The sequence below is a fragment of the Trematomus bernacchii genome, unplaced genomic scaffold (assembly GCF_902827165.1).
Source record: "Trematomus bernacchii unplaced genomic scaffold, fTreBer1.1, whole genome shotgun sequence".
In the NCBI taxonomy this organism is placed as follows: Eukaryota; Metazoa; Chordata; class Actinopteri; order Perciformes; family Nototheniidae; genus Trematomus; species Trematomus bernacchii.
The window spans coordinates 7,207,939-7,230,814 of NW_022987698.1; the positions used below are offsets into that span (position 1 = coordinate 7,207,939).

Below are 22,876 nucleotides of genomic sequence, written 5' to 3' on the forward strand. Positions count from 1 at the left end.
TTTTTCGTCATGGGTTATGTTATGTTTTTTACTCCTGTATTTTAATATCTATGTAAATATGTGATGTTGTAAAATGAACAAATTTTAAAAATGTGAGATTGTATAATTTAAAGGTGCTGATGTTTCTAATTAGGTGGCGCTACTCTATTTGAACCTCAGAAAGCTTTTGGTAGTAGAATGTACTGTAGCTGCTGTTCATGTCCGAGCATCGAAACACAGATAAAAGAGTCACATGTGAACAAAGAAAAAGCAATATGTCTGCTCTGGTGCAGTATGTCCTGTCACAGGTCAGAAGAACCACAGCTGAACTCATTCAGGGCAGATGGGCTTCTTTATTAGTATTTGAGTGTTTACTGTATTAACATGCAAAACCCTCTTGCCATCTAGGGGTGTATATAGCATCAGAAAAGCATGCTTGTGATGAAGTACTGGGAGCCTATTGGTCACTGTTTGTGACTCGTGTCATAATGAAATATTGGATCCATCCACAGAGAAAAAGATGCAACTAAAGACTGCAGATTTCTGGCAGACATTTTAAGACTCGAGGCATATGGATGACGGGGATACAAAACACCAAAATAGATCTCAGTATAACTGGAAAATATGATTATTTTTATGGTTGTCTGTTCCAACTCAGTTCTGCCTGACTTGTGGCCACGCTGTCTGCAGTGTACCAGCACAGAAAAGAGATTAGGAGTTTTTCATAATTTCTCATCCTTTTTGATTCTAGTATTGTTTTAGTGAATAAATCACAACAACCACAGGTATGTGTGGCATAAATGGAACAATTACCTTTAACTTACACCTGCAATATATGGCCAATTTGACTTACTGCCTTCCCCTAATATAGCATTTTCAAATGGGGAAGTTTCAAAATCTCAATATATATATGGTTTATCCATTTTTAGCACTCTGACATTGTCCTCACTAGCTGCATTTTGGCCAAAAGATGGTAATTGTTTTACCTATGTGCAAGGGCTCTTCCATAACAGATAATGCGATACATACGACTCATGTTTTGATGTACTTGTGTCCCTTGACAAGCCTTCTTGCATGCATGTGGTTCAATCTGACTGTACAACAGCACTGCAGCCTGTTCCATTAACTCATGACTGATCAGGTCCAACTCAATAAGCTAAAATTGGCAGCTTCCGTTTTTTAAATCTGGTGTTTTAAGAGATTTTAAGATATTGTGCCCCCAAGATTTAATGATAGAAACCCTCCTGCAGGAGAAAATGTTGCCAAAAAGCAAAACTACTGCCCTCTAGTGTCTGAACTGTGGAGGTACTTGTTTTCCGTCATGCCGATATAAACAACCCTGTATGAACAAAAACGTTTGCTTTTTATATTATTGTAACTGTACAATAAATATATTTAAGAAACAGTTTTAAATAAAAATCAAACCTGTAAAATCTCAAATTGTGGGTTCAGTATCTTTCAGCGACAAAACACTCAAGACAAGTGGTGGTTTGAGCATTTCACATCTTTATTTCTGTATTTTTTAAACAATGTTGTGGCACCCAGGTCTACAGTCTCAAAAACGTGCACAAAAGTCTCTTTCCTGCAAATAAAAAATAAAATAATTGTCTGACTCGAGCAAAGCAAAGAGCAGGAAACTAGTGTTAACTCACAACCCTTTCTGTGTCTGGTTCCAGATCCTCATCACATCTAATAGAGAGTGTAGTCATTGTCCAGGAGTTAATCCCCCTTTGGTAGTTTAAAAAAAAATATTTCATCCATTTAAAACAAATATTCCAACATTTTTTTTAAGTATACATCAGTCTTTACAAAAAAAGCGAGGAGAACCCTCTGCTTCTGAACCCCAGTGCCAAGCCCAAATCCCCCAAAAACATCCCATCCCAGCAAAATATCAACATATGATCTCAGGACGAGGAGAGGGGGGGAAACAGGAATGACATGTAGAGGAGATGACATGCGTAGAAATACACAATTTAAATTATCTGGAGAACTAATGAGTGTTAAAACTTTTCTCACTATAACCAAATACAAATTTGTGACAGTGCATTGTATAGCTACGTTTTTTTAATCCATGTTACAAGCACTTGAAAAGGTGACAAAGGGGAAGAATGCTGTGTATAATTAAATGAAGTGTGGACATAAAATGGACAGACAGACTTTGTGGAACTGGGTGAGAGAAGGGAGCGGCGTGTATATATAAACGGAGAGTAAAACAGTCTTGCTATTATTTTTTGTCTTCCTTTTAAAAGAAAAAAAACTGACTGTACACAACTAAATCTATATGCCTATTCAGAGTTGATCAACTCCACTCCTTTGTGATGGCGAGAGAAAGAAGGGGGAAGAGAGCGAGGGATTCATTAAAAAAAACTAGTCTTATAACAAATAATTAAAACCTCCAACTCGACTCAAAAAAGGGAATTAAAAACCTAGTACGATTCTTCTGACTAAAACCAAAACAAATGAAATAAATAATGAACTGAACTGAGTGGGTCAAATCAGTGTCAGTTGACATGATTTCAAATGACAAAAGAGGCAGCATAATATATAAACTCTTAAGTTGGGTAGTTGCATTGACTGTTTTGTGGTGGCCGATGATATAAAAGTGAGATTTAGTGCAGATGCAGTGTCGTACTAGTTGGCTGCCAGTCCTGTGGCCTCAGAGGAAAGCCTGGAGAGAGAGACACCCGGAGCAGGGGGGAGAGAGAGAATAAGGCATGCAATCAGACAACATACATTTCATATACTGTACATTACGAGCATAAAATGCTTGATAAGATGATTTTTTTTTTTTTTTTAATACAAGTTGTATTTAGTGTTCCTATACTAAGAAAAGTTTATTAGTTCTGTGAGAATCTTGTAAATGATTACTCCTCTCAGCTGACAGCTTTTCAGAGCTAAAACTGATACTTTATGGTTTAATGGACCAATGGTTAAGTTACCATGTTTAGAAACACGCTTATTCGCGTTCTAGCTTAGCATAGCATTAATAAATTAAAGCAGCTAGTCTGATTCTGTCAGGGTAAAAATGTAAAATAAAATCACAAAACCCAACTTCCAGCACCTCCAATATTCACAATTTAACACATTGCATTCAGTTTGTACAGAGAAACAGTCTTGTCGTCACTGAGGTTGCCAGGCAACCAGCTGAGACTTCAGGAAGTCACTGCTTTGGCCGAGAAACAGGCTGGCTTCAAAATGCAACTACTCACTATTAAATCCACTATAAAGTGGGTTCTCAAGTGTGGCGTTATCTTAATGTATAGTGAGAATTATAATAACATAGGACTTAATGTAAAAATGTACAACAAATCAAGAACTAATTAAACAAGAATCATGCATTGCGCTGAAGACGTGCAAGAGAGAAATCTATTGTGGTCCGATAATGAGTTTTTATGCGAGAAGCGTAGAGCAACGGCCACAAAGTATTTATTAATAGGGGAAAATATGCTCAGTGTTATGTCACCCAAATGCACTGTATAAATGTGCAATGGCAAGTGTACTAGCATAAATGGTGAGTGGAGAGAAAGTGGTAATGATTTGAACACAGGCATTGTCTGACACAACCCTTGTGAAACCACAATGTGTTTTACATTTCCCTTTTGTAAGGATTTCATAAACAAGAAAAATACGTTGATTACGGATCTTAAGAGATGCCGTTAGCTCTCGACAGTCAGGTTAGCAGTTTCCAGTCTTAGTGTTAAGCTAAAGAAACGTCTTGCTACATTTTTACTGTACAGACATGAGGGATATTCATCCTCACCCAACTATCAACAAGTTAGCATATTGGCATTTCAACTGTCAACGTTTTTATTTAACAATAAGCTAAACTGGTTAGATGCGTTTGCATTTATCACATCTACATAAAGATCTAAATAAAGGGTGGTTTGTTGCCTTTGATACCTGAGGGCATATTTACTTGGAATTGACATTGCAATTGCTTCTTACATAAGCTAAAATAAAATACACGTTATAACATCCAACAATAGTCACTTAAAATTCACTACAAGAAAACTATTCCAATAAATACAATGTGACATCTTAAAGAGAGCCGCTACCTGAGCAGAGCTTACACAAAGAGAGAAATGCTTCAGTAAAATATTTCACCGTCCATGCTAACTTCAAAGTCATTTAAAAATATAATGCACTCAACATGTCATTTCTTTAGGAGACAGGCTACATATATTTATTTCATAAATATGGCAGCAACCATCTGTCTGGCTGTTAAATACTAGTTTGTGTGCATTTGTTTCGGTAGTAAGCGTGGCGTGGCACAGCCAGATACAAAAGCGAGTGCAGGTACAGACAACAGAGAGCATCGTCAGCACTTTAGTAGATGACTTGTGCTTCCTTGGTTAGTAAGGGGAGAGCCTTCGCCTTTTAGACTTGGAGCTCAGCTCTGGGGTGATTTTGGGCTCAGCGGGTATTGGGTGAGAGGGGTTACTGGCCCCGCTGACAACATGGAGGGCCAGCAGAGGGAGGGGCTTGAGACTGAGGAGACTTGAGACACAGGCAGGAGAGCTGGGGAGCAGGGAATCAGTGGAGGAGGAAGAGGAGGAGGAGGAGGGAGGAGGAGGCGGCCCTGGAGCCAACAAGGACAGAGGGATGGAGGCTGAGGGGGGCACCACACAGGAGGAAGAGGAGGAGGAGGAAGAGATAGCAGCAGAGGAGGTGGTGGTAGTAGTAGTAGTGGTAGTAGTAGAGGTGGAGGGAGAGCACGGGCTGCTCTGTTCAGGGTTCAAGGAGGAGGAGGAGGGAGGAGGTTTAGAGGACTCTACACTGTAGAAAGAGAGACAAGGAGAGAGGGACAACACAGTCGGGATGGGTCACAGGGCAGGCTGGTGATCAATGGGTGGGGGGGGGGGTCGGTAGGAGGAGGGGTGAGGGAGGTGTGTGTGTGGGGGGGTGTCACTCAGTGATGTGAAACGCCAAACAAAAAGTTTCATTCGAAATAAATGTGTGAATCCAAAAAGAAAAAAGGACATCTCTACTGGTGGATCGATGTCAAGTGAAGAAGCACAACAGCAGACTGACAGAGCTGGCAACATCAAAGTGATGGTAAGCAGCAAAGAAATTGTAAAAAAATAGTGTAAATGAATCATTGGAATTTGAACACAAATCCAACCTATAAAAGTTAGGACAGCAGGTAGGCACTTGTGTACTTACATACGATATTACATAAACTATTTTATCCTCTTGTGGATTAGCATTGTGAGATATATAAATCAGGTAGATCAAGTAACTGTCATTTTTCCTTTAACATTTATAGAGCACAAATAAGGACGTGGTAAATGATTGGTTGGTCAGTCGCTGGTAATAATTTGACCAATACAAAAATATATGAAAAAATAATGATAGGGTTATTTAAGAGAAAAAAAAAGCCTGCATGCCCAACACTGCTCAAGGCAGCTGTCCTACTGATGAACTCTGAAGCATGATGTTTTGAGTACCAGAAAGCAGTAGAACTCTTGCTACCCTTTTCCAACTAAATCTACAAAACAGTGATGGACTGTTAGTGCGACACTCCCCTGCTCCAAGTATAAAGAAAATAAGCAGTGGCAGTAAATGGAAAGATAAAGTCGGGGCACAGCAGGAAATGCATCCAGCTGAGCAGCTGTTTCCGGCAACTAGGCTAGCGTTCGCTACAGTAAACCAAATATCCCTTCATCATGTAGATCACGTATGCAAAATATTTATTATTGGTTGTTTAAAAGCTATTTTAGTTGTTAGATACGTCAATTCATATAGTGTGGTCTAAATAGTCTTCTAATGAATCTGGAAGGAGTTTGCTGCCAGTACAACTAATGTGTCAACATCTGATTTTTTGTAATTGATGTCAGTCAAAAGTTTTCTAAAAGAAAAAAAAAACCTATTTCATAAATTAATGATGAATAATTAACTGATAAAACATTAAACTGGACAACTATTGGTTAAACTAATTGCTTAAGATTTGTATCCCTAACACAAACTGAAGTGGCGCAGAAACTCAAAGTAAACCAGGCTAATGTAATGCTTGAACTTAAAAGCCTGGGACTGATTGCTAACCTTGTTTGAGCTAACAGTATGTTATTGATGATCTTACCTGGCATTGATGAGGTACTCGGCCAGACTGATGCTGGCGGGAGAGCCTGTGATGGTGACCTGGCGGTCAGTCGATCCATCCACTGGATTTGCAATCTTGATCTGGGCGCCTGACATTTGCCTGATCTCATTGATCTTTGCTCCCTGGCGGCCAATGATGCACCCAATCAGCTGTGGTTAAGAAGAGCAGGAGGGGTAAGTTATAGGAATAATAGAGAGTCTGAAAACACTATGGAGATGCCTTTGGATAAGGGTAGCAACTTGGATTTATGAAGCTTGAATAAAGCTTTATACACAAAAGGTGGTTATTCACAATTATTCAGTTTTTTTTTTTTTTTTCTTAATTACCATCAAACAGTAAGGTTAGATAAATACAGCTGAATTGTGGATGAGAACAGATGCCCTAACATGAACTGTTAAACATTGATAATGTTGTTTTAGAAGTACTCACATCATTTGGAATGGTCATCTCATGGGAACTGGTTTGAGCAGAAGCATCCATCCCTTTAAGACAAATAAACAAGAACATTTAATCAAAACAGTAAATCAAAATGTGCACTCAACCTCTATAACAAAATATTCAAGTCATTATCATCCGTCCCCATTTCCTCTTATTTGGATTGAAGTGTTTTGTGATGCATTGCATGCCAATGGGATGGATAAAATACCAATATAACACCAACACAATGCAGTCTGATATGACCTTAACAAAAAACAAGGTTTAGTCTTGTGTGCAAAGCCTTGTTGGGCTGCATACCAGTGAATCCTTGGTTACTTTGTGCGATGGGGAAGGGGCTCTGCTGCATCGCCAGCTGGTGAAGTTTGGTGAGCTGTGGAGAGATAGCAGCAGAAGAAGACTGTAAGAGAAGGCAGTGAGAGAATGGAGGAAATGGAAAACACAACAAATAACAGTCAGTACGGACAGCTACACTAAGAACAATTAGGAAACTGTGTGTAAATATCTGATCCTCTGACAAAGCTCTACTCAGGTGTCTGAACACCACTGTGTTTCATGGCTTGTCTATGTGGGGTACCCAAGCGTTATTCCTCCAAAGTGCAGGCTGCATCAGCAGGTAATGCTTTCTGGGAGTCTTCAGGGCCAAGTCACAATACATAAGAGAGGGAGCTCTCAATATGCAGGCGATTCCCTAATCATCACTAATACAAGTCCCAACTATGACCCGTGACAATTTGCACTGAGCATCACACTTTACCGGTCATCACCTCTATAGCGGGAAGGGAGAATTTAAGGAAGAGACAACATGTTTCTGTGTCACTTAACTGAGATTAATAAACAAGAACAAATTGCATTAACCCTATATATATATATATATATATATATATATATGATGCTTTAAATTATATCTGACTTGCTCTGTTGCTAATATTCAGTAACAAGTAAGACTAATGATCTTCGGTCTATCACATCAAACAGCCCTGATAAAACTCTAAACGTCAAAGCGGGCAGACGACATGGTAATAATAAAGGGGGAAGAATCACAACATATTTATCTGGGACAGCCTAATGAGGCACGTAGAACAAGACAGAACACAAGGGGAAAAAAAACAGGAAAGAGTGAGCAGCAGGAACAGATTATAATTCATGGAACAGTAGAGAGTCAGGACCATTACAGAACAAATGTCAGTTTAATTCACAACTGAATTCCATTCAAAATATGAACTGTACAAACAGTGCTGCTCCCTTTACGGTTACAAATGATGCAAATAGTAGATACAAAAATTAAATTAGGGTTGCTACAGTTGTATGCTGATAAATGAGAATTGGGTGGGTGGAAGCACATTTTGAAAGACAGCAGTGGTAATTATGGGTAGGAGTGGTGGAGGGGTCAAAATGTTTACTGCACTTACATCTGGCTGTGGAATCGCATGCTGTCCTTGTACAGCATATGCCTGAAAGAAATACAAACAAAAAGGTTTCTTAGGCTCCACAGCTGATATTTCTTCTATACACATCTCATGAAGACTCCAAGACATCATTATTATTATTATCATCATCATCAAGCCTATTCCAAACCAATATCATTTAAGAATAACACATGTCTTCTCCAAAGTTTCTACTTTTCTGGAAAAAGACAAATCTTTGGAGACAAACTAGTGGATTTAAAGAAATCCAGGAGGGATTTAGTTATTTTGTAAAAAAAAAAAAAAGCTTTTAGTCTAACAGGCACCCTCAATGCATTGTGGTTTGGACCAACAATGGTGGGAACTAGGTCACCACACTTCTGAATGCCAATGCTCAAAACAATTAAACAAATTATGAAGAATCGTTAACAAACTGCCTCTGGAGAAAATGTGTTATGGTCACTAGACAACTAAAAAGGCATTTCTTAAAATAATTAATGTTAGCGTTATTTTCCTCAAATGAGTAACAGAAGCACCTCTGGTTGCAAATGTGTTCTTATCTCAAAAACACAGCCACTCTACATAGTGTGGTTTGGCACAATTACATACACAATTATCAGAATGCATTTCATCACACATCAATATTTCTAAGGTCATAATATAAGTAAAAGTAGTAAAGCAATACACTCCTTCAAAATAAACGTAAATACATTTAAAAAAGGTGGCACACTGTCGTATGTACCTGTCCGCCAGCGAAGATGACAGGGGATCCTGAAGGTTTGGGTCGGTAGGGGATAGTGACCCCCTTAGGGGGAGACTGTAGAGACAAAAAAGGTAGATGTGTTATAATATTGGTGCAAAAAACAACTACAAATTCTGTTGATCGGCTTGTGACCTTTCTGGTCCAAACCCAACACCGCAGCCAAAGGTCCAGGGATCACATAATTAATTTATAGGTCAACAGCTACCACTTTATTTGCTTCATAGCTTTCATGAGTCCACTTACCTCAAGCATGACCACACAGATCTGCTTCACACACTCAATTATCGACTGGGGAGTACCAGCGATGGTGATGGCTCGCTCTGTGGAGTTGGGGAGCATGTCTCCTGCCACTTGTACCTGAGCACCAGTTGACTGAAACACACAATTAGTAAATATTATAAGTAAAATTAGAGCAGAAGTCTGCTGTGTATTTGTCTTAAAATGTACTTCCTTCGATGGGTAAAAGGTGACAGTCAGCTGATTAGAGCTTCAAAATGTTTGCATTACCTCTCGGATTTCCTTGATCTTGCAGCCACCCTTCCCGATGAGGGAGCCACACTGGCTGGCAGGCACCACAATGCGTAGGGTCACCGGGGGCTTGCTGGTAGCTGTGCTGTTTGTCATTGAGCTGCTTATGTCCTGGGAATAAAGAGAAAGGTTCATCTAGTTTGAGCTAGTTGCATCTGGACAGTTAATCCAAGAGTCAGCTAAAATGTTGACCTACCTCTTCCAGCTTTTCAATGATCATAGAGAATGCTTTAAAGATGGCGGTGGTTGGACCTGCTAAAGTAATGATCCTCTCAGGACAATTGCCCTCAGAGATATTGATGCGAGCCCCGCTCTACAAACAAATAGAAAGCAAGGAATTAAAGACATTTGAAAGACATCCTATTGTAAAAGAGAATTCAAGCTGCCGACTGGCCTCACACACACACACACACACACACAATGATATCCCATTGTATTTTACCATAACGGAGATAAGATCTCACCTCTTCTCTCATCTTCTTCACAGATTCACCTTTCTATAAGCAGAGAACAAAAGTCAGACTCAGTCAGTATAATTAAATGGAATAAAAATAAAACACATTCAAATGATAGAAAATCTAAATAGCAGTTATATTAAACAGAACCTTACCTTTCCAATAATACTTCCGACTTCCTAAAATAGAAAAGAGATAACGATTAATTCGGCTCATTAATCATCTGGAGTCACTCATCTTACCTCTTTCGCTACAGCTTGCCAATTTTATCAGGCAAAGAGAATCCTTCAATAACTTAAGTTTTATGGTTTCACAACACTTTGACAAGAAGAACAGTTGTCATTGTAAGAACTGTAAACAGCCATGAATTCTCCAGCTCTCCTTCACAGGCAGTTTGTGTTTGTCCACGCTTGCTCAAGATGGTGCTGTTGACCAAAGGGAGATCCAGGATGCAGCCAAGCCCACAGTGCTGTAACGGAACGTCTACACAGCAGCGTTAAAAAAAATCTTGAAACGCTTCTGCCCATTCACTTTGAATGGGGTGACGTCACTTTCCCTCACTTTTCGCCGAAATGGATTGTGGGCAGGCGAGCGGAGATTTTCAGGATTTTGAGGATTCAAAGTTGAACAATGTTCAACTTTTGAGGCTGAGGTGGAAGCGTCAGCCAATCAAATCCCGTGTACGCAAATCTGACAGTTCAAGCTCTAGCCAATCAAACGGCGTGTATGCTGGGAGAGAAATACCGCAGGTCATTTCCTCATATTCCAAAAAATGGAGGAGAAATCAGCGGTAGCAAATCAATCACCCGGTGCTTTATGACCAGACCTACCGGGATATAAACCGGAGGAGCCAGGCATGGAGGGAGGTGGCAGAGACAGTGGTAGGTTTTCGCCTGTTTTGGGGAGTTTATATCCAGTTTACTTCGGGCTTTTTTGCTTCGTATGTCACGGGCGGGAGATTCATGTGATTGGTTGCTCGCAAAAAATCCTCAAGCTTCAGATACGCCCACCTCCAAGATTTTTTTAACGCTGCTGTGTAGACGTACCGTAAGGCTGCTAATGCCTTGCTAGTGCCTCTTTTAAGATGCTACAAACTAGCAGAGCTTTCAAAAAGGATATTTTATGGACACATGCAAATTTTGAATATACACAGTATAAGCTGACATGTCAGAGATAGACTTTGGGCAGCCACTTCTTGCCATATTTTAGCATTTGAAACCATAATAACAACAGGCCACTGTGGGACTCAAAGATGCAACACGTGTGTGGCTATACCGCTGTTATGAAAGCCGGACGGATTAGTTGAAACAGCAAATGGAATGTCGTGGCTCCTGGTTGCTCATTTTTACCAAGTGTATTATGTAGAAAAGGTTGTTCATATGACCATTTCATTTTTCAAGCCGCTCTGGCATTATTCAGAGATGAATGAAGGAGAGGATGATGATTTTAACTTCACTCTCAGTAAAATAAGTCAGAAATCTTGATATACCAAAATCATAGCAAAGAGGAAAAATTAATATTTTAGGTAAATGGATTCAATTTTGAATACTACAAATTTAGAGATGAGATAATCAAAGTCTCCTTTGTGAAAGCTCAAACACAGGAACATGCCAAAACAGCACTCCACACTATTCTTGGCGATACAGGATGCCGTCACCAAGTCAATACCCTCGCTCATCACATCAAAGAGCTGCCCTTTATTCCCCTGGTATCTCACATTTCCATAAATATAACGTCATAGATTACTACAGTGCCGACACCAGCAGCTGATGGGTGGCCTCACCTTGCCATGCATGAGCAGCCTTATGGTAAGGGTGACATTGAGTCCTCCTTCAATCACACCGGAGTCCATAACTGCAACCTGGGGGTCTGTGCAGAACTGGGGACTTTGGTCACCGAGTTCGATCTAAAAAGGACATAGCAGACAAGCAATGATATACCACATCATGTGCACTTACAGAATTATCTAAGAAGAACAAGAAAAAAGATGGATGCAATTTAAGATAACAAGAGTAAGGAATTTGGTGTGCCTGTAATTTCAGCATTAGCATTCACTACATTAACATTTACACCCATGGTGAGTTAATAGTACACATCTTAGCTTTGTCTAATATACAATTTTCTGACCCCTTGAGATTTTGTAATACTTAAGAATTTCAGATTATGTTGTTGGATAAAGACATCATTAAAATGGGGACATATTTAAATATCAGCATAACACAAAGAATGTAAAGGCCCATTAAACCCAGATATCTGCCCTCAAACTAAAACATTCAGTTAACACCAGACCATGAAACATACTTAGGCTAAATGTGTAACATTAAACATCAAATGTGCAAATATATGATGATTATACCTGGTATTCCATTAGACAAATTGCTCCTTAATAAACCTATTCAAAGAGAAAATGGTAAATCTGTGTCACAGCTCATGCTAATGAAAGTGATGCGTACTATCATTAATCATGATTAAATAGCTTAGGACTCACTTTTACTGTGCCAACTACACGCTGTTAGTTTGCTGCATTTATTTTCAAACATCTAAGGAGTGCTCCGACCCAAATTATCTAACTCAAAACACCAAATATTGAAATTAATCCATCTCCATGCTACTGCTTGGATGCTAACGATGTCTTCATCATTAGCGATGAATCAAGTGTGTCAACAGAAGTGCGATTGATTTACCCCCCACGCTGTAGTAAAACACATTTCGTAATATCCATAAATAAGTATGTTTACGTGAACAGCAGACATTTAAATGCATACTTAGCATGTGTGGTTTAGGTTAAAGTAAGTCCATTAACTATTCTTGTTAAGTCTGTTAGCCATTTAGCATGCTGGAAAATGAATGGGGCATGCGTGCGCTACTTAGCAAAGCTAGCTAGTTAGCTTAATTAGCCAATGTTATTAATAGCTGTGCAAATATCGGACGTTTTCGTTACATGGAAGTTAGTTGCTCTTTGGATCAAATGCAGGCACCATAGACTAAACAGGAGGTTAGACTAACATCAAAATCAAACTTCTCCGTGGCTAGCTAAGCTAGCCGGATCATACGGAGACTGCGTGCTCATCATCGTGCGGCCTGTTAGCATGCTGGGGAAGCAGCCCGTAGCTACTGGGCGCGATTTCTTTCCGCTACTTCAGATCATAACAGAAATATAAGAACAGCACAGTTGAATAAAACTTACCTGATTCGAGTGATGGTACGTGACCGGGGGGAGGGTTGGGGTTGTAAGGGTAGAAGGGGAGAGGTTCGGGTGGGTAGAAACCCGGGGGAGAGTTTAGAAAGGACTCGGGGAAGAGGGAAGAGTGATGATGTGAGATCGAGCTCCACTCCTTTGCACAAAGACAACACAATTATAACCTCTGAACTTTCCCCTATCAGCCAACCAAAACCCCCCTCCTCAGTGTGACCTGAAGGTGCCCCAAATCTCCTCTTAAAAAAAGTTACAGTTGCACATTTGTCGAACATTATGCATAAGAACAACATAGCATTTCAATTAAAGGATGTCATATACAAAAAGAATTTATTGTGCACAAAATAGACGTGTTATCTGGTCGTCATAACAGGAGGCTCTCTGATGGGAAATGACTACTTGTCCACGTGAATTTAAACAGTAATGATCACACAGATGTACGCTTTATGAATGTTTCTAAAATGTTATTTAAAACAGCAATAAAATACTTATTTATAGGGACACTACTGGACGTAAAGTGTATTGCAACTAATAACTTCAATTATTTATTATCTTGAGGAAAACACCCACGTAGATTTTTCCTTTAAATTTATTTATTGAGAAGGTTAGTTGAATAACCTTTATATGTAAATACAATTAGTGATGATACAAAGCAATGCAGAATAACGATTTCTGCAGTCATGTGTTGTAGAAGGAAAACAAATCAATAGGCATACATAAAAAGCTTCAGTATCTATATTATTAATCTTCCTAAAGAAGAAAAAAATACAATATACACAATTTATTTTACAAAATTACAATGTAAGATTTTTTTTTAATATAGCATAACACACTTTGGAAATAATTTCAATATGTCACAATATGTTTGTAATAAAACACCCACAAACCAAAAAAAGATGTAAGACATGATGGAATGCAAGTAAAGCTAAATGCTATGGAAGTGTTCTGTGACGCATTTTTTTACATTCTATTAAAAGTGTTAATTATGACCTTTGTGTGTTTATTGTTAATAGTCCTTTTGTAAAGTGACATTTCTGTGAAAGCCTTCCCTCAAAGTGGAAGCCACAGTCTTAGTCACTGCTGCTGCTGCTGCTGCTGCTACTGCTACTGCTGCTGGAGGACTGTGGGAAAAGAAAAAGAAAGGTTATGTACGTATTCAAATTTTAATAGCTTTTTAATTATAGTTTTAAACACAAACAGGAAACGTTTCCCTGAGTTTCACACTGCAGAGCATTTTTAAAGATGTCTATTTTGAATAGGTGCTGAGGTCACTATTTTTAAGCATATTATAAAGCAAATTATTGATTGAATGTTTACAAATAAATATCATATGTGGTCGCAGAATTTGCAAAAAGAGCTGTAGAAAACAAAACTTTACTTTCCAGAACCAATTAGTATAATCGATTGTTTTTTCTATGCTTATGCACGCAATCATCATGTTTCATTATCCAATCTAGCAACTGGTTATTGATAGTTTTGTTGTGCCATTGCAATATAATTATTCTCTATAATTAAAATTATAATCAATAGCCTATCCCTCATCAAGAATGTTTATTCCAAACAGTATTGTGTCTCTTCAGTTGTATTGCACTTTGCACTTGTTGAGTCATGATTGCATCTTCTCTGTTTAGTGCAGGACTTCAGATTGACATGACATGCGGTTGGAGGCCCGGGGCTGAGGGGCGTAAGAAAGGTCAAGTTTCATATTTTTATCTAGTACTGGCAATAATCCTTCACCTACGAGAGGGTCCATTCTAAACAGCTTTTACAGATTTAAACATAATCTCACCTTGCCGTGTTTGCCCCCTTTATGTGCTTTCTTCATCTTCTTCATCTTCTTCATCTTTTTGTGGCCTTTATGCCCGGCCAGCCCCATTCCCATTCCAGCCATTCCCATTCCAGCCATTCCCCCCATACCCATGGGATTTAGGCCTCCATGATGATGACCTTTGTGGTCATCTTTGTGGCCTTTGTGGTCACCTTTGTGGTCACCTTTGTGGCCTTTATGGTGACCACCTTTTGGAGAGTGGGGGTATGGACCTGGGTGAACACCCCCAGGAGGGACTGGATATCCACCTGGAGCCATAGGATAAGGATGCTGGCCAGGAGCTCCATAAGGCATCGCCCCTGGATGTACATTTGGTCCCATGGCTGGGTTCATGCCAGCCGGGTATTGTCCAGCCGGGTATTGTCCAGCCGGGTATTGCCCAGCCGGGTATTGCCCAGCCGGGTATTGTCCTGCCGGATATTGTCCTGCCGGATATGGTCCTGCAGGGTGTTGCCCAGCCGGGTATGCTGGGTGTGCAGGTTGGGGAAATAGTCCCCCTGATGGAGGTGCAGCAGGATAGGCAGGGTTGTAGCCAGGTGGGTAGGCAGGGTTTTGGGGGCCCATCGGAGGGGGAGGACCTAAAAAAAAGCAAACACACAATATTGCTCAGAACATCTATAATATAAGTTAGGCCTAAGAAGAAAATAGCTTTGATGATGATATGATTTCCTTACCTTGATTTGGCCACATGGTTGTGCTTATTTTATGTGACAAGGAAAACACACGTCCCAAAAACCCTGAGGAAGCAATGGAGAATTAATGCCTTAATACATAATTAATTAAAATGACATTATATGGCTAACAACTACACTGTCTTTTATCATATTATTTAGAATGTAGGGAAAGATACAATCCATATCAAACATGTCACCACGTTTTTTTCCAAACAATGTAGTTCATTATTTCTAATGATATCATGCTTTGTTAACAAACGTTGTATAGTTTATTTGATTGTGTCATGAGTTTAGACTTTGCTCTTGATTATGATTTGTTTTCTGTTAAAATACAAATGATTGCTAAAGATAAAGATACACAAATATTCTAATCTATAGACTGTATAGGTCTAATAATACAGTCAAGCAGTGAAACTTAACTTAATTGACTTGTTTTAAACTTTTACAACTACCAAGAAAAGTACTTGAATAATAAACTATACAGCGTGTTAACATGGATTAGAGTCACTTTCCCATATTACATAAATACACCCAAAACGGGTCATGACGTGCTTAACATAAATTGTGGTCTAATGCTTCAACACATGCCAGTCATTTCCCAACACCTTCCTCATGTGAGCACGATATGACGGAAATCACAAATCAAAGTCTTAATATTCTGATTGTTGTAGTTTATAGTTGTTCTGGTCTATAAATGCCACTAAAAATATGCGTTTGTGAATGTCGTGGGTTTACCTTGGAAACTTCCAGCAGATTGTCAGGAATCTTGAGTTCCGGAGTTCTGTATTTGTTCCGCATTGAGCAGCAGAGATGCATCAGGAAGCCACGCCCATTGTTAAAGGTTACGCACCTTATTTACGTAATGGCAAAAGTCCAACAGGCTATGATAAAAGGCTGATCTACGTGTTTCTGAGCTACAATAGATAATGTTAATGATGTGTCCTCCCAAACATTGTGAGCAGCATTGGTTTTGCCCATGACACACACACACCTAACATCAATCAAGGACATCACGGCTCAACATGTAAAAGGCTGGCTTTATTAAACCAAAATCTGGCCCAAAAAGGTATTAATACAAATAACTATTGTTGCTCTCTTTCCAAACTAACCGGTGAGGTGAGCAACAACCTTTTTTGTTTTGTTTTTACAAATATCCTACCAATATCTATGTTTTTTTTTTTACAACAAATATTTGCAATGTTGTTACAGGAAATGCACATCTGGAATTAAAAACCATAATGGCTTTGTTCAGTTAACACAGCAGACAATTTCACAGCTAGAAAAAGCAGTGTTAATAATAACATTAATAATGATAATGTTCAATTAAAATGTCCCATTAAGTCATGACTGTTTCACATTGAGCCTGCATAGAATTTCATTTATTTTATAAGGTGTCATTTAAAAAATGTTGTCAGTAAAAAGACTTCAATCATCCTATTAATTTTCTGACATGGCAAGTTAAATGACTGCTGTGAAAATGCCCAATTACTTTAAGTGTAATTGTTAGTTGTGTGAGTATCTTTACTTTTAGAACATTTATTATTTAAATATAAAATCAAAATCATACATCATAGTTACCTAAAATTGTAAAGTAACACAAACAAAGTAACAGATAATTGCTAAAGTAAGGCATGTATTTCACAAAAACATTTTTATTTCATTATGCAATTATATACGAGTGTTTTCATTTTTTAATCATTTTTCTGGATAACAATGAATTAATAAAGTTGTAAATATTTAATAGAATGAAAGAGATTAATGGGAACATGTTGCAGTCAAGAAGAAGAAGAAGCCATGCTTTAACAAGGGGCTAAATATACGGATCTAAATATTGAAAAGCTGAAAAGTAGTGAAACAAATAGGACAGTGCAGATTTCTGATATGTAAATTACAAGAAGTTATCTCTCCATAAAAGGAACAAATATCATGAAGAGTAAGAAGACTGAAGATTCATTAATCTGTTCAATACACATGGAGCGGTCAGTCGAGCATCCGGGTCACAGTCCCAACAATCTGTCAAGAGCTCCTGCAGCACAAATCCCTGAAAGTTGTGAGATTTATTTTTAATATATTGACAAACTAAATCAACTATCTTAAACATTTGATTAGCTATATCGGTTCATGTATCTTTGCAAATACAGAAAACAGCATTTTCCAGTGAGTAGCACTGTGTGAGAATACCTGTGGTAGCAGTCCCCAGTCTTTAGGTATGGAGGGTCTTTTCTCCATGTGAAACACATACTGGATGAGGCTCTCCAGGGTTACATCGGCTCTCAGCTCTAATTCATAAGGCAACAGATGCTGTGGAGCAACACCGCCTGCAGATGGAGACATTTGCATGCATTTTAACATCCGTTTAGTCTCATGACATGACGTGTATCCAAGCAGTGCACAGAGGTACTGTACAGCTCATTCAGCAAAAAACTACAAAGGAAAGTGAAAGCAGAAATTTGCAGTATTATAAACGTTTAAATTCATATTTTTTTATATTTTAACGTGTGGCGTTCTTAAATAAACAAATATACATTTTTTTGGTTTGATAGAAAGAATTAGCTTTGGTGTATTAGTGCATAACACAAACATAGTAAGAGAAAATAAATTGTAAAGTAAAGAAAGTCAGAATGATCAACAAACATAAATAAAGAATATAAGACCACCAATATAACAAATACAATAGAAATTATGTGCAAGATATCATAATTAAAATTAAAACGGCGTTTTCAAAACAATCACAACTAAAATATACTACGCAGTAGACAATATATCTTAAATCTAAATGAAGTACAGCGTTTCTGTAGATTACAATAGGGCTGTTTAGCGTGTACAGATCTAGAAGCCCATCACATTTACTGATGGCTTTGCATGATCTGATCTAAGGAGTTTTTACCTTCAAATAAATCAGAGCAACGCATCAAGATCTCCCACAGCAGCAGGGCCAGAGCGTAGATGTCTCCCTGCAGTAGACACCAGCCGTTTCTGAGGTTCACAGAGCCTTCCAGGATCTCAGGGGGCATGTAGCGCAGCGTGCCCAACTGAGCATGGGCCTGCAGATGGAGAGTCATGGGAATTAGTTGTTTCTAATGTAATAGGATTTTCCCTCTGCATATCTTCATTTATTTTAGTAAGGATTCTAATGAACGGAAAAGCCGACCTATTGCATATCATTTACTGTTTACTCCTATTATGGTTTCACTGTGCTGTACCCTAACAATAATAAGTTGTGGCTCCACCAGGGTCTCACCTCCATGTTTGTCGCATGGAACCTGTGATGTCCTGAACAAAATCTCAGGATGGTTGAGCATCCAAAATCACACAAGACACAGGTACCATCTGCTCTTACAAGCACGTTGGAGCTGCTGAAGTCTCTGTGGGCCACAGGGGGTTTATGCACATCTGCAAGAAAAGACACACATGTGCTACTATAAGAATGTTCTAATTGTTTGTTTATTTGACTACAGTGGATTTAATAGATCCAGAAAGACTTCATTCATTAAGCTTGTTTAACTGTGGAGCCTGCTTCGTCTTTATATTGATGTGAGCTGTTTTAAACAGCTGTGGGGATCTCAAATAGTTTTAAAATACTTAATTTATAATAGTACATTTAGTTATATAAAAACATTATAATCAAAATTATTAGTCATGTTTGATATTGAAGCAACAATGTGCATATAGACCCATACGATTGTACAGGCATGCTTTGTAAACCAGTAAGATAAAACACAGACTTGCCCACCACACACGCACACAATTGTTCAAAATAATATTCTGGCCAATACCATGTATGTGAAGGTCAGAGTGGAGATAGGAAACTCCCTGCGATAAAGACTGGCACAGCTTCACTGACAACATCCAGTTGGTGGTGTGTTTACACAGATAGGAGTGGAGAGAGCCCTGAAATCAAAGGGACGTCAGTTATGAATGTCTAAGAATATGAACATTAAAACATTTAGTGTTTGGCCACATTTGTACAATAAAAATTAGTGTTTAAGAATATGGGGTGAAAAACTGTAGGAAGATAACAAAACAAAAATCAAGTTAAGACCTCATCTCACCTTTAAGGTTATTTTGACTGATCTGGTGGAAAGCAGTTGGTTTTTTACACATCCAGTTACAAAGAAACATTTTTTTTTAATTGTAATTTCTCTTTATCTGATCACCTCTCTAGTTTGTTCACTTGTTTCTAAAAGTAGTTAAATAGTCTCTAAAAGTGTCTGTCTGTCGGTTGGTGCTAAAGCTTACTGCCTACTTCTGCAGGACGGAAAGCTTATCAAAACATAAGCTGAAACTCAGTATAAAGCTCTGGAAAAGCTAAGGGGAGCTGCCAATTCAGGTGATACGTCTCAGTAGGTTCATCACTATGAGCATTTTAAAATATTTAGTTTCCTATCAGAGTCAAACCCCCCTTTCTTTGCTTTCTTGCCCTAACTCTTTTGTGTTTTCCTTCACCTTTGTCTCAGAATAACATTTGATCTCTCAGGAAATGGAATATCCCATTTAAAATAAAATAAAACCTACTTTCCACTCACATATTCAGCTAATTGCAGGACAATTAGCCAACTGCTTTCATCTGGTGTCCACCCAGAGCCCAGGAAGTTGACAATCCCAGCATGCTTCATCAGTGGTAGCTCATAGACCTCCTTCTCTGCAGTAAAGGTATGTTTCCATCCTGCAGGGAAAACTTTCACAGCAACCATGGATCCCTTGTATTTTCCCTGCCAGACAGTGGCAAAATGCCCACGGCCCACAATCTGAAAAAGTTTGAACATACAGGTAAATATGTCGAGATAAAACACTCCATTGAATGATTTATCAATATTTTACACACTGCTAACCAAACAGAATGAATCCATATCTGGGCTTACCTGCTGTAGTTCAATGTCAGCAAAGTCAATCTCAGAGGTTTTTCTTGTTTGGCAGGAACACAGTCGTGAGACACTGTCAGCATCAGGGGAGGGTGGATTCTCCTCCCCTGATGAAAAAAAGAGGATGGGTATTGTTATCAAAAGAAACATTTTAAAGGCACAGGAATCTGATAACAAACAAAGGACAGAGGTAAGGGGGTGTTATTGAAGAGATAAACAGCAAGGTCAGTCTTCCACAGAGAATGAAACAGTTACAAGGTCAAACAAAGACATCATGAGAACGGAGTCTGAGTTTAAAAGTGCGGAAACGTGTAATACTTCAAGAATGAGAGGGCATTTCACTTCTTCTTCTTCCCTTTTTAATCTCCTCTTGTGTAAATGTGCCTCCTATACAAACATCAACAGTTAACATACTTGAATGTCAATAGACTTATTGTATTTTAACTCAACATTTCTGCTTATATAAATCAAAGCAAAATTACACATTATTAGTAACAACAACAAAATACTTTCCCTATATCCTGTCAATAATCACTGTGACAAAAACTGGTGTTAAAACCTACTACTACAATAATGCATACCTAAATCAGGTCAGTTTAATTTAATAACCATTTCTGACCTTTAAATTATACAGGGCGGTATTTTACTTTTTTTAAATGTTGAAAACAAAAAGGATCTTACGTTTCACTTTCAATATCATAATTATGAGCCACAGGACTAGCAGAGTTCCAGTAAGAATAATCACAGCTGCTTTTTTTCTATCTGGGAAGAAAACAAAAGGTTTTTGTTATTGTTATCTGTGAATGATAAATTGCAATTCTTTCTAGACAATTGAGTGTTTTCATTACTTTACAAAAGAAGAAAGACTTTTAAAAAGGGAGTAAAAGGGGGGTGTTCACTGGACAAGACGTATGTGGAAATGCACAGAGTATAAACAAATAGATAATGATACAATGTTCTGTTATAAAAAGAAAATAACTTAACAATATCAGGATAATACCAACACTATGTTGGTTGCAAGTGATAAGATATAGATAGTAATCGTATTATCATCATACCCTTAGAATAAGAGTAGGTGGGTAGAGGCTCTTCCGACTCTGAGGTCCAAGTGATGTTGTTGTTGCAGAGGTCTGTGTTGCACGCACATTTAATGGCAACGTTGTCCCGTACTTGTACTGCTTGTGCTATGCAGGTGTTGTTTAGGCAAGACTTTTCAACAATATCACAAGCTGCGAGAACAGAGAAATCAGTAACACCATGGACCCGCATAGGAAACAAACTGAGAACCTGCAGTGTAACCAATTACATTATGCATAATATACATCACAGCATGATTTGTTAGAGGAAACACTAGAAATGTGTATGACTCGTCTAATGGTACAAGAATAATAATCTAGACCTGGCAGATTAATCCAGAGGTTCTTTTCATGATATTTCACTACAGTTTCTTACCGAGCACGTCAACCTGTAGCTGGCCATTGATGATCCGATAATAGCCCACGCAGCATTCGGTGCTGTTACAGACCTGGACCGACCCATTCACATCACCCGCATCTTTGTATCTTTCTTCGTTTTGAGGAGTCATTTTGAATGCACACTGTCTCTTCTGAGGAGAAGATTGGCCGGTGATGCAAATAAAGATGCACTCTGGTAGGAGAATGAAAAACAGACAGCGTTGTAGTTGGGCAGAAATAACATTTTCTCTCTGGTTATCAACATTGTGTTCTAACTGTGTCTAACTGTTGCACTCACACTGTGTCTTTCAAGCCAACAATGGTGTCTAAAGTGCCGTTTAAAATAAATATTTCAATACAATCTACAGCTTTATTATTAGAGTTTCTAAGACAGAACTTAATTGGTGATGGTTCTATTATACACTAAATATGATTTATTGAAGCCGATATCACTTGAAATGTCATTACATTTATTAAATGTTTTTAACAAAGACAATCAACATCAGTTGCACTAATCAATTAGACTTGCTCACCCGTTTTATGTAGTGAAATCATGTAAGATTTGCTTTTGGGTTAGTCAAAGAAACCTAAAAGTGCTTCATATCAGAAGTCACAATATTCACAATGTTTTTGCAGCTATCACACTATTAGTGGCTGTGAATTATCTCAGTGTTCAGTTCTCATCAAGTGTTTCCTAATGCTTGCTAGGAGAAACACTCTTTCCCAGAATGTTTTATCAGCACTGCAGTTAAAGGGGTATTCAATGGTAGCATATATATATATATATATATATATATATATTGACCTATATGCAACATTATTTTTATGCAAAAAGCCTAGACGGAGGTTGACATAGTTGTAACTTTTTACAGAGGGTTGGAACCATGTCAAATTGAGGGAATTAACGAAAACTTAAATATTTCATGTCTTAATAAACGTTTTTAATGATGATTCTTGTTTAGGTTAGGGGTTACAGCAGACAAGCAACAATTCCCATGGAAATGTAACCAGACAAATACAAACAATACACATGCAGCTCAACAGTTTAAAAGCAAATTCACTCACCCAGAGCCAAAATCAGCCACCACTGCTGCAGGATCATGGTCACGGAGTCAGGACCGGCCAAGGAGTGAGTATTTATCAGTCCTGGGAATGTGAGAGGAGTTTCCCACGTTTCCAAGCATCACTCCCACTGC

At 38.5% G+C, this 22,876-nt stretch overlaps 3 protein-coding genes across 4 annotated transcripts; all 3 read right to left on the reverse strand.

Annotated features, from left to right (window-relative positions):
• Positions 1-1,465: 1,465 nt before the first annotated feature.
• On the reverse strand, positions 1,466-13,040 carry LOC117489443 (poly(rC)-binding protein 2). 2 transcript variants are annotated; one of them, XM_034138715.1, is made up of 14 exons: positions 12,854-13,040; positions 12,023-12,058; positions 11,450-11,572; positions 9,822-9,845; positions 9,676-9,708; positions 9,408-9,524; positions 9,191-9,322; positions 8,927-9,055; positions 8,663-8,737; positions 7,927-7,968; positions 6,815-6,887; positions 6,509-6,561; positions 6,059-6,228; positions 1,466-2,647 (listed from the first exon to the last, which is right to left on the reverse strand). In XM_034138715.1, the coding sequence occupies exons 2-14, from the start codon at positions 12,032-12,034 to the stop codon at positions 2,611-2,613; spliced, it is 1,020 nt and encodes a 339-aa protein (XP_033994606.1). In that variant the 5' UTR covers positions 12,035-12,058; positions 12,854-13,040; the 3' UTR covers positions 1,466-2,610. The 2 variants fall into 2 exon arrangements, with proteins under 2 accessions (XP_033994606.1, XP_033994607.1); XM_034138716.1 differs by lacking the exon at positions 12,023-12,058 and having other exon boundaries at positions 12,854-13,012.
• Positions 13,041-13,433: 393 nt separating this feature from the next.
• prr13 (proline rich 13) lies at positions 13,434-16,274 on the reverse strand. Its single transcript, XM_034138718.1, has 4 exons — positions 16,100-16,274; positions 15,365-15,427; positions 14,652-15,268; positions 13,434-13,983 (listed from the first exon to the last, which is right to left on the reverse strand). The coding sequence occupies exons 2-4, from the start codon at positions 15,378-15,380 to the stop codon at positions 13,933-13,935; spliced, it is 684 nt and encodes a 227-aa protein (XP_033994609.1). The 5' UTR covers positions 15,381-15,427; positions 16,100-16,274; the 3' UTR covers positions 13,434-13,932.
• A 756-nt stretch (positions 16,275-17,030) lies between these two features.
• On the reverse strand, positions 17,031-22,807 carry LOC117489445 (anti-Muellerian hormone type-2 receptor-like). Its single transcript, XM_034138719.1, has 11 exons — positions 22,746-22,807; positions 21,679-21,873; positions 21,285-21,455; positions 20,904-20,988; positions 20,227-20,344; positions 19,891-20,112; positions 19,141-19,255; positions 18,606-18,757; positions 18,252-18,408; positions 17,546-17,682; positions 17,031-17,405 (listed from the first exon to the last, which is right to left on the reverse strand). Exons 1-11 carry the CDS (start codon positions 22,780-22,782, stop codon positions 17,289-17,291), a joined length of 1,506 nt encoding a protein of 501 aa, XP_033994610.1. The 5' UTR covers positions 22,783-22,807; the 3' UTR covers positions 17,031-17,288.
• Between the last annotated feature and the right edge of the window lie 69 nt (positions 22,808-22,876).

Coding starts and splice junctions, on each gene's coding strand:
- LOC117489443 (XM_034138715.1), bottom strand. Junction 9,709..9,821: donor TCGGAAGTATTATTGGAAAG/GTAAGGTTCTGT, acceptor CTCTGCTTATAG/AAAGGTGAATCTGTGAAGAA. Junction 6,562..6,814: donor AAGTAACCAAGGATTCACTG/GTATGCAGCCCA, acceptor TTTGTCTTAAAG/GGATGGATGCTTCTGCTCAA.
- prr13 (XM_034138718.1), bottom strand. Junction 13,984..14,651: donor AAGGGGGCAAACACGGCAAG/GTGAGATTATGT, acceptor CTTTTCCCACAG/TCCTCCAGCAGCAGTAGCAG.
- LOC117489445 (XM_034138719.1), bottom strand. CDS start 22,782: ATGATCCTGCAGCAGTGGTGGCTGATTTTGGCTCTGG. Junction 20,345..20,903: donor ATATTGAAAGTGAAACGTAA/GATCCTTTTTGT, acceptor ACCCATCCTCTT/TTTTTCATCAGGGGAGGAGA. Junction 17,683..18,251: donor TTGCTCTGATTTATTTGAAG/GTAAAAACTCCT, acceptor CTCCATCTGCAG/GCGGTGTTGCTCCACAGCAT.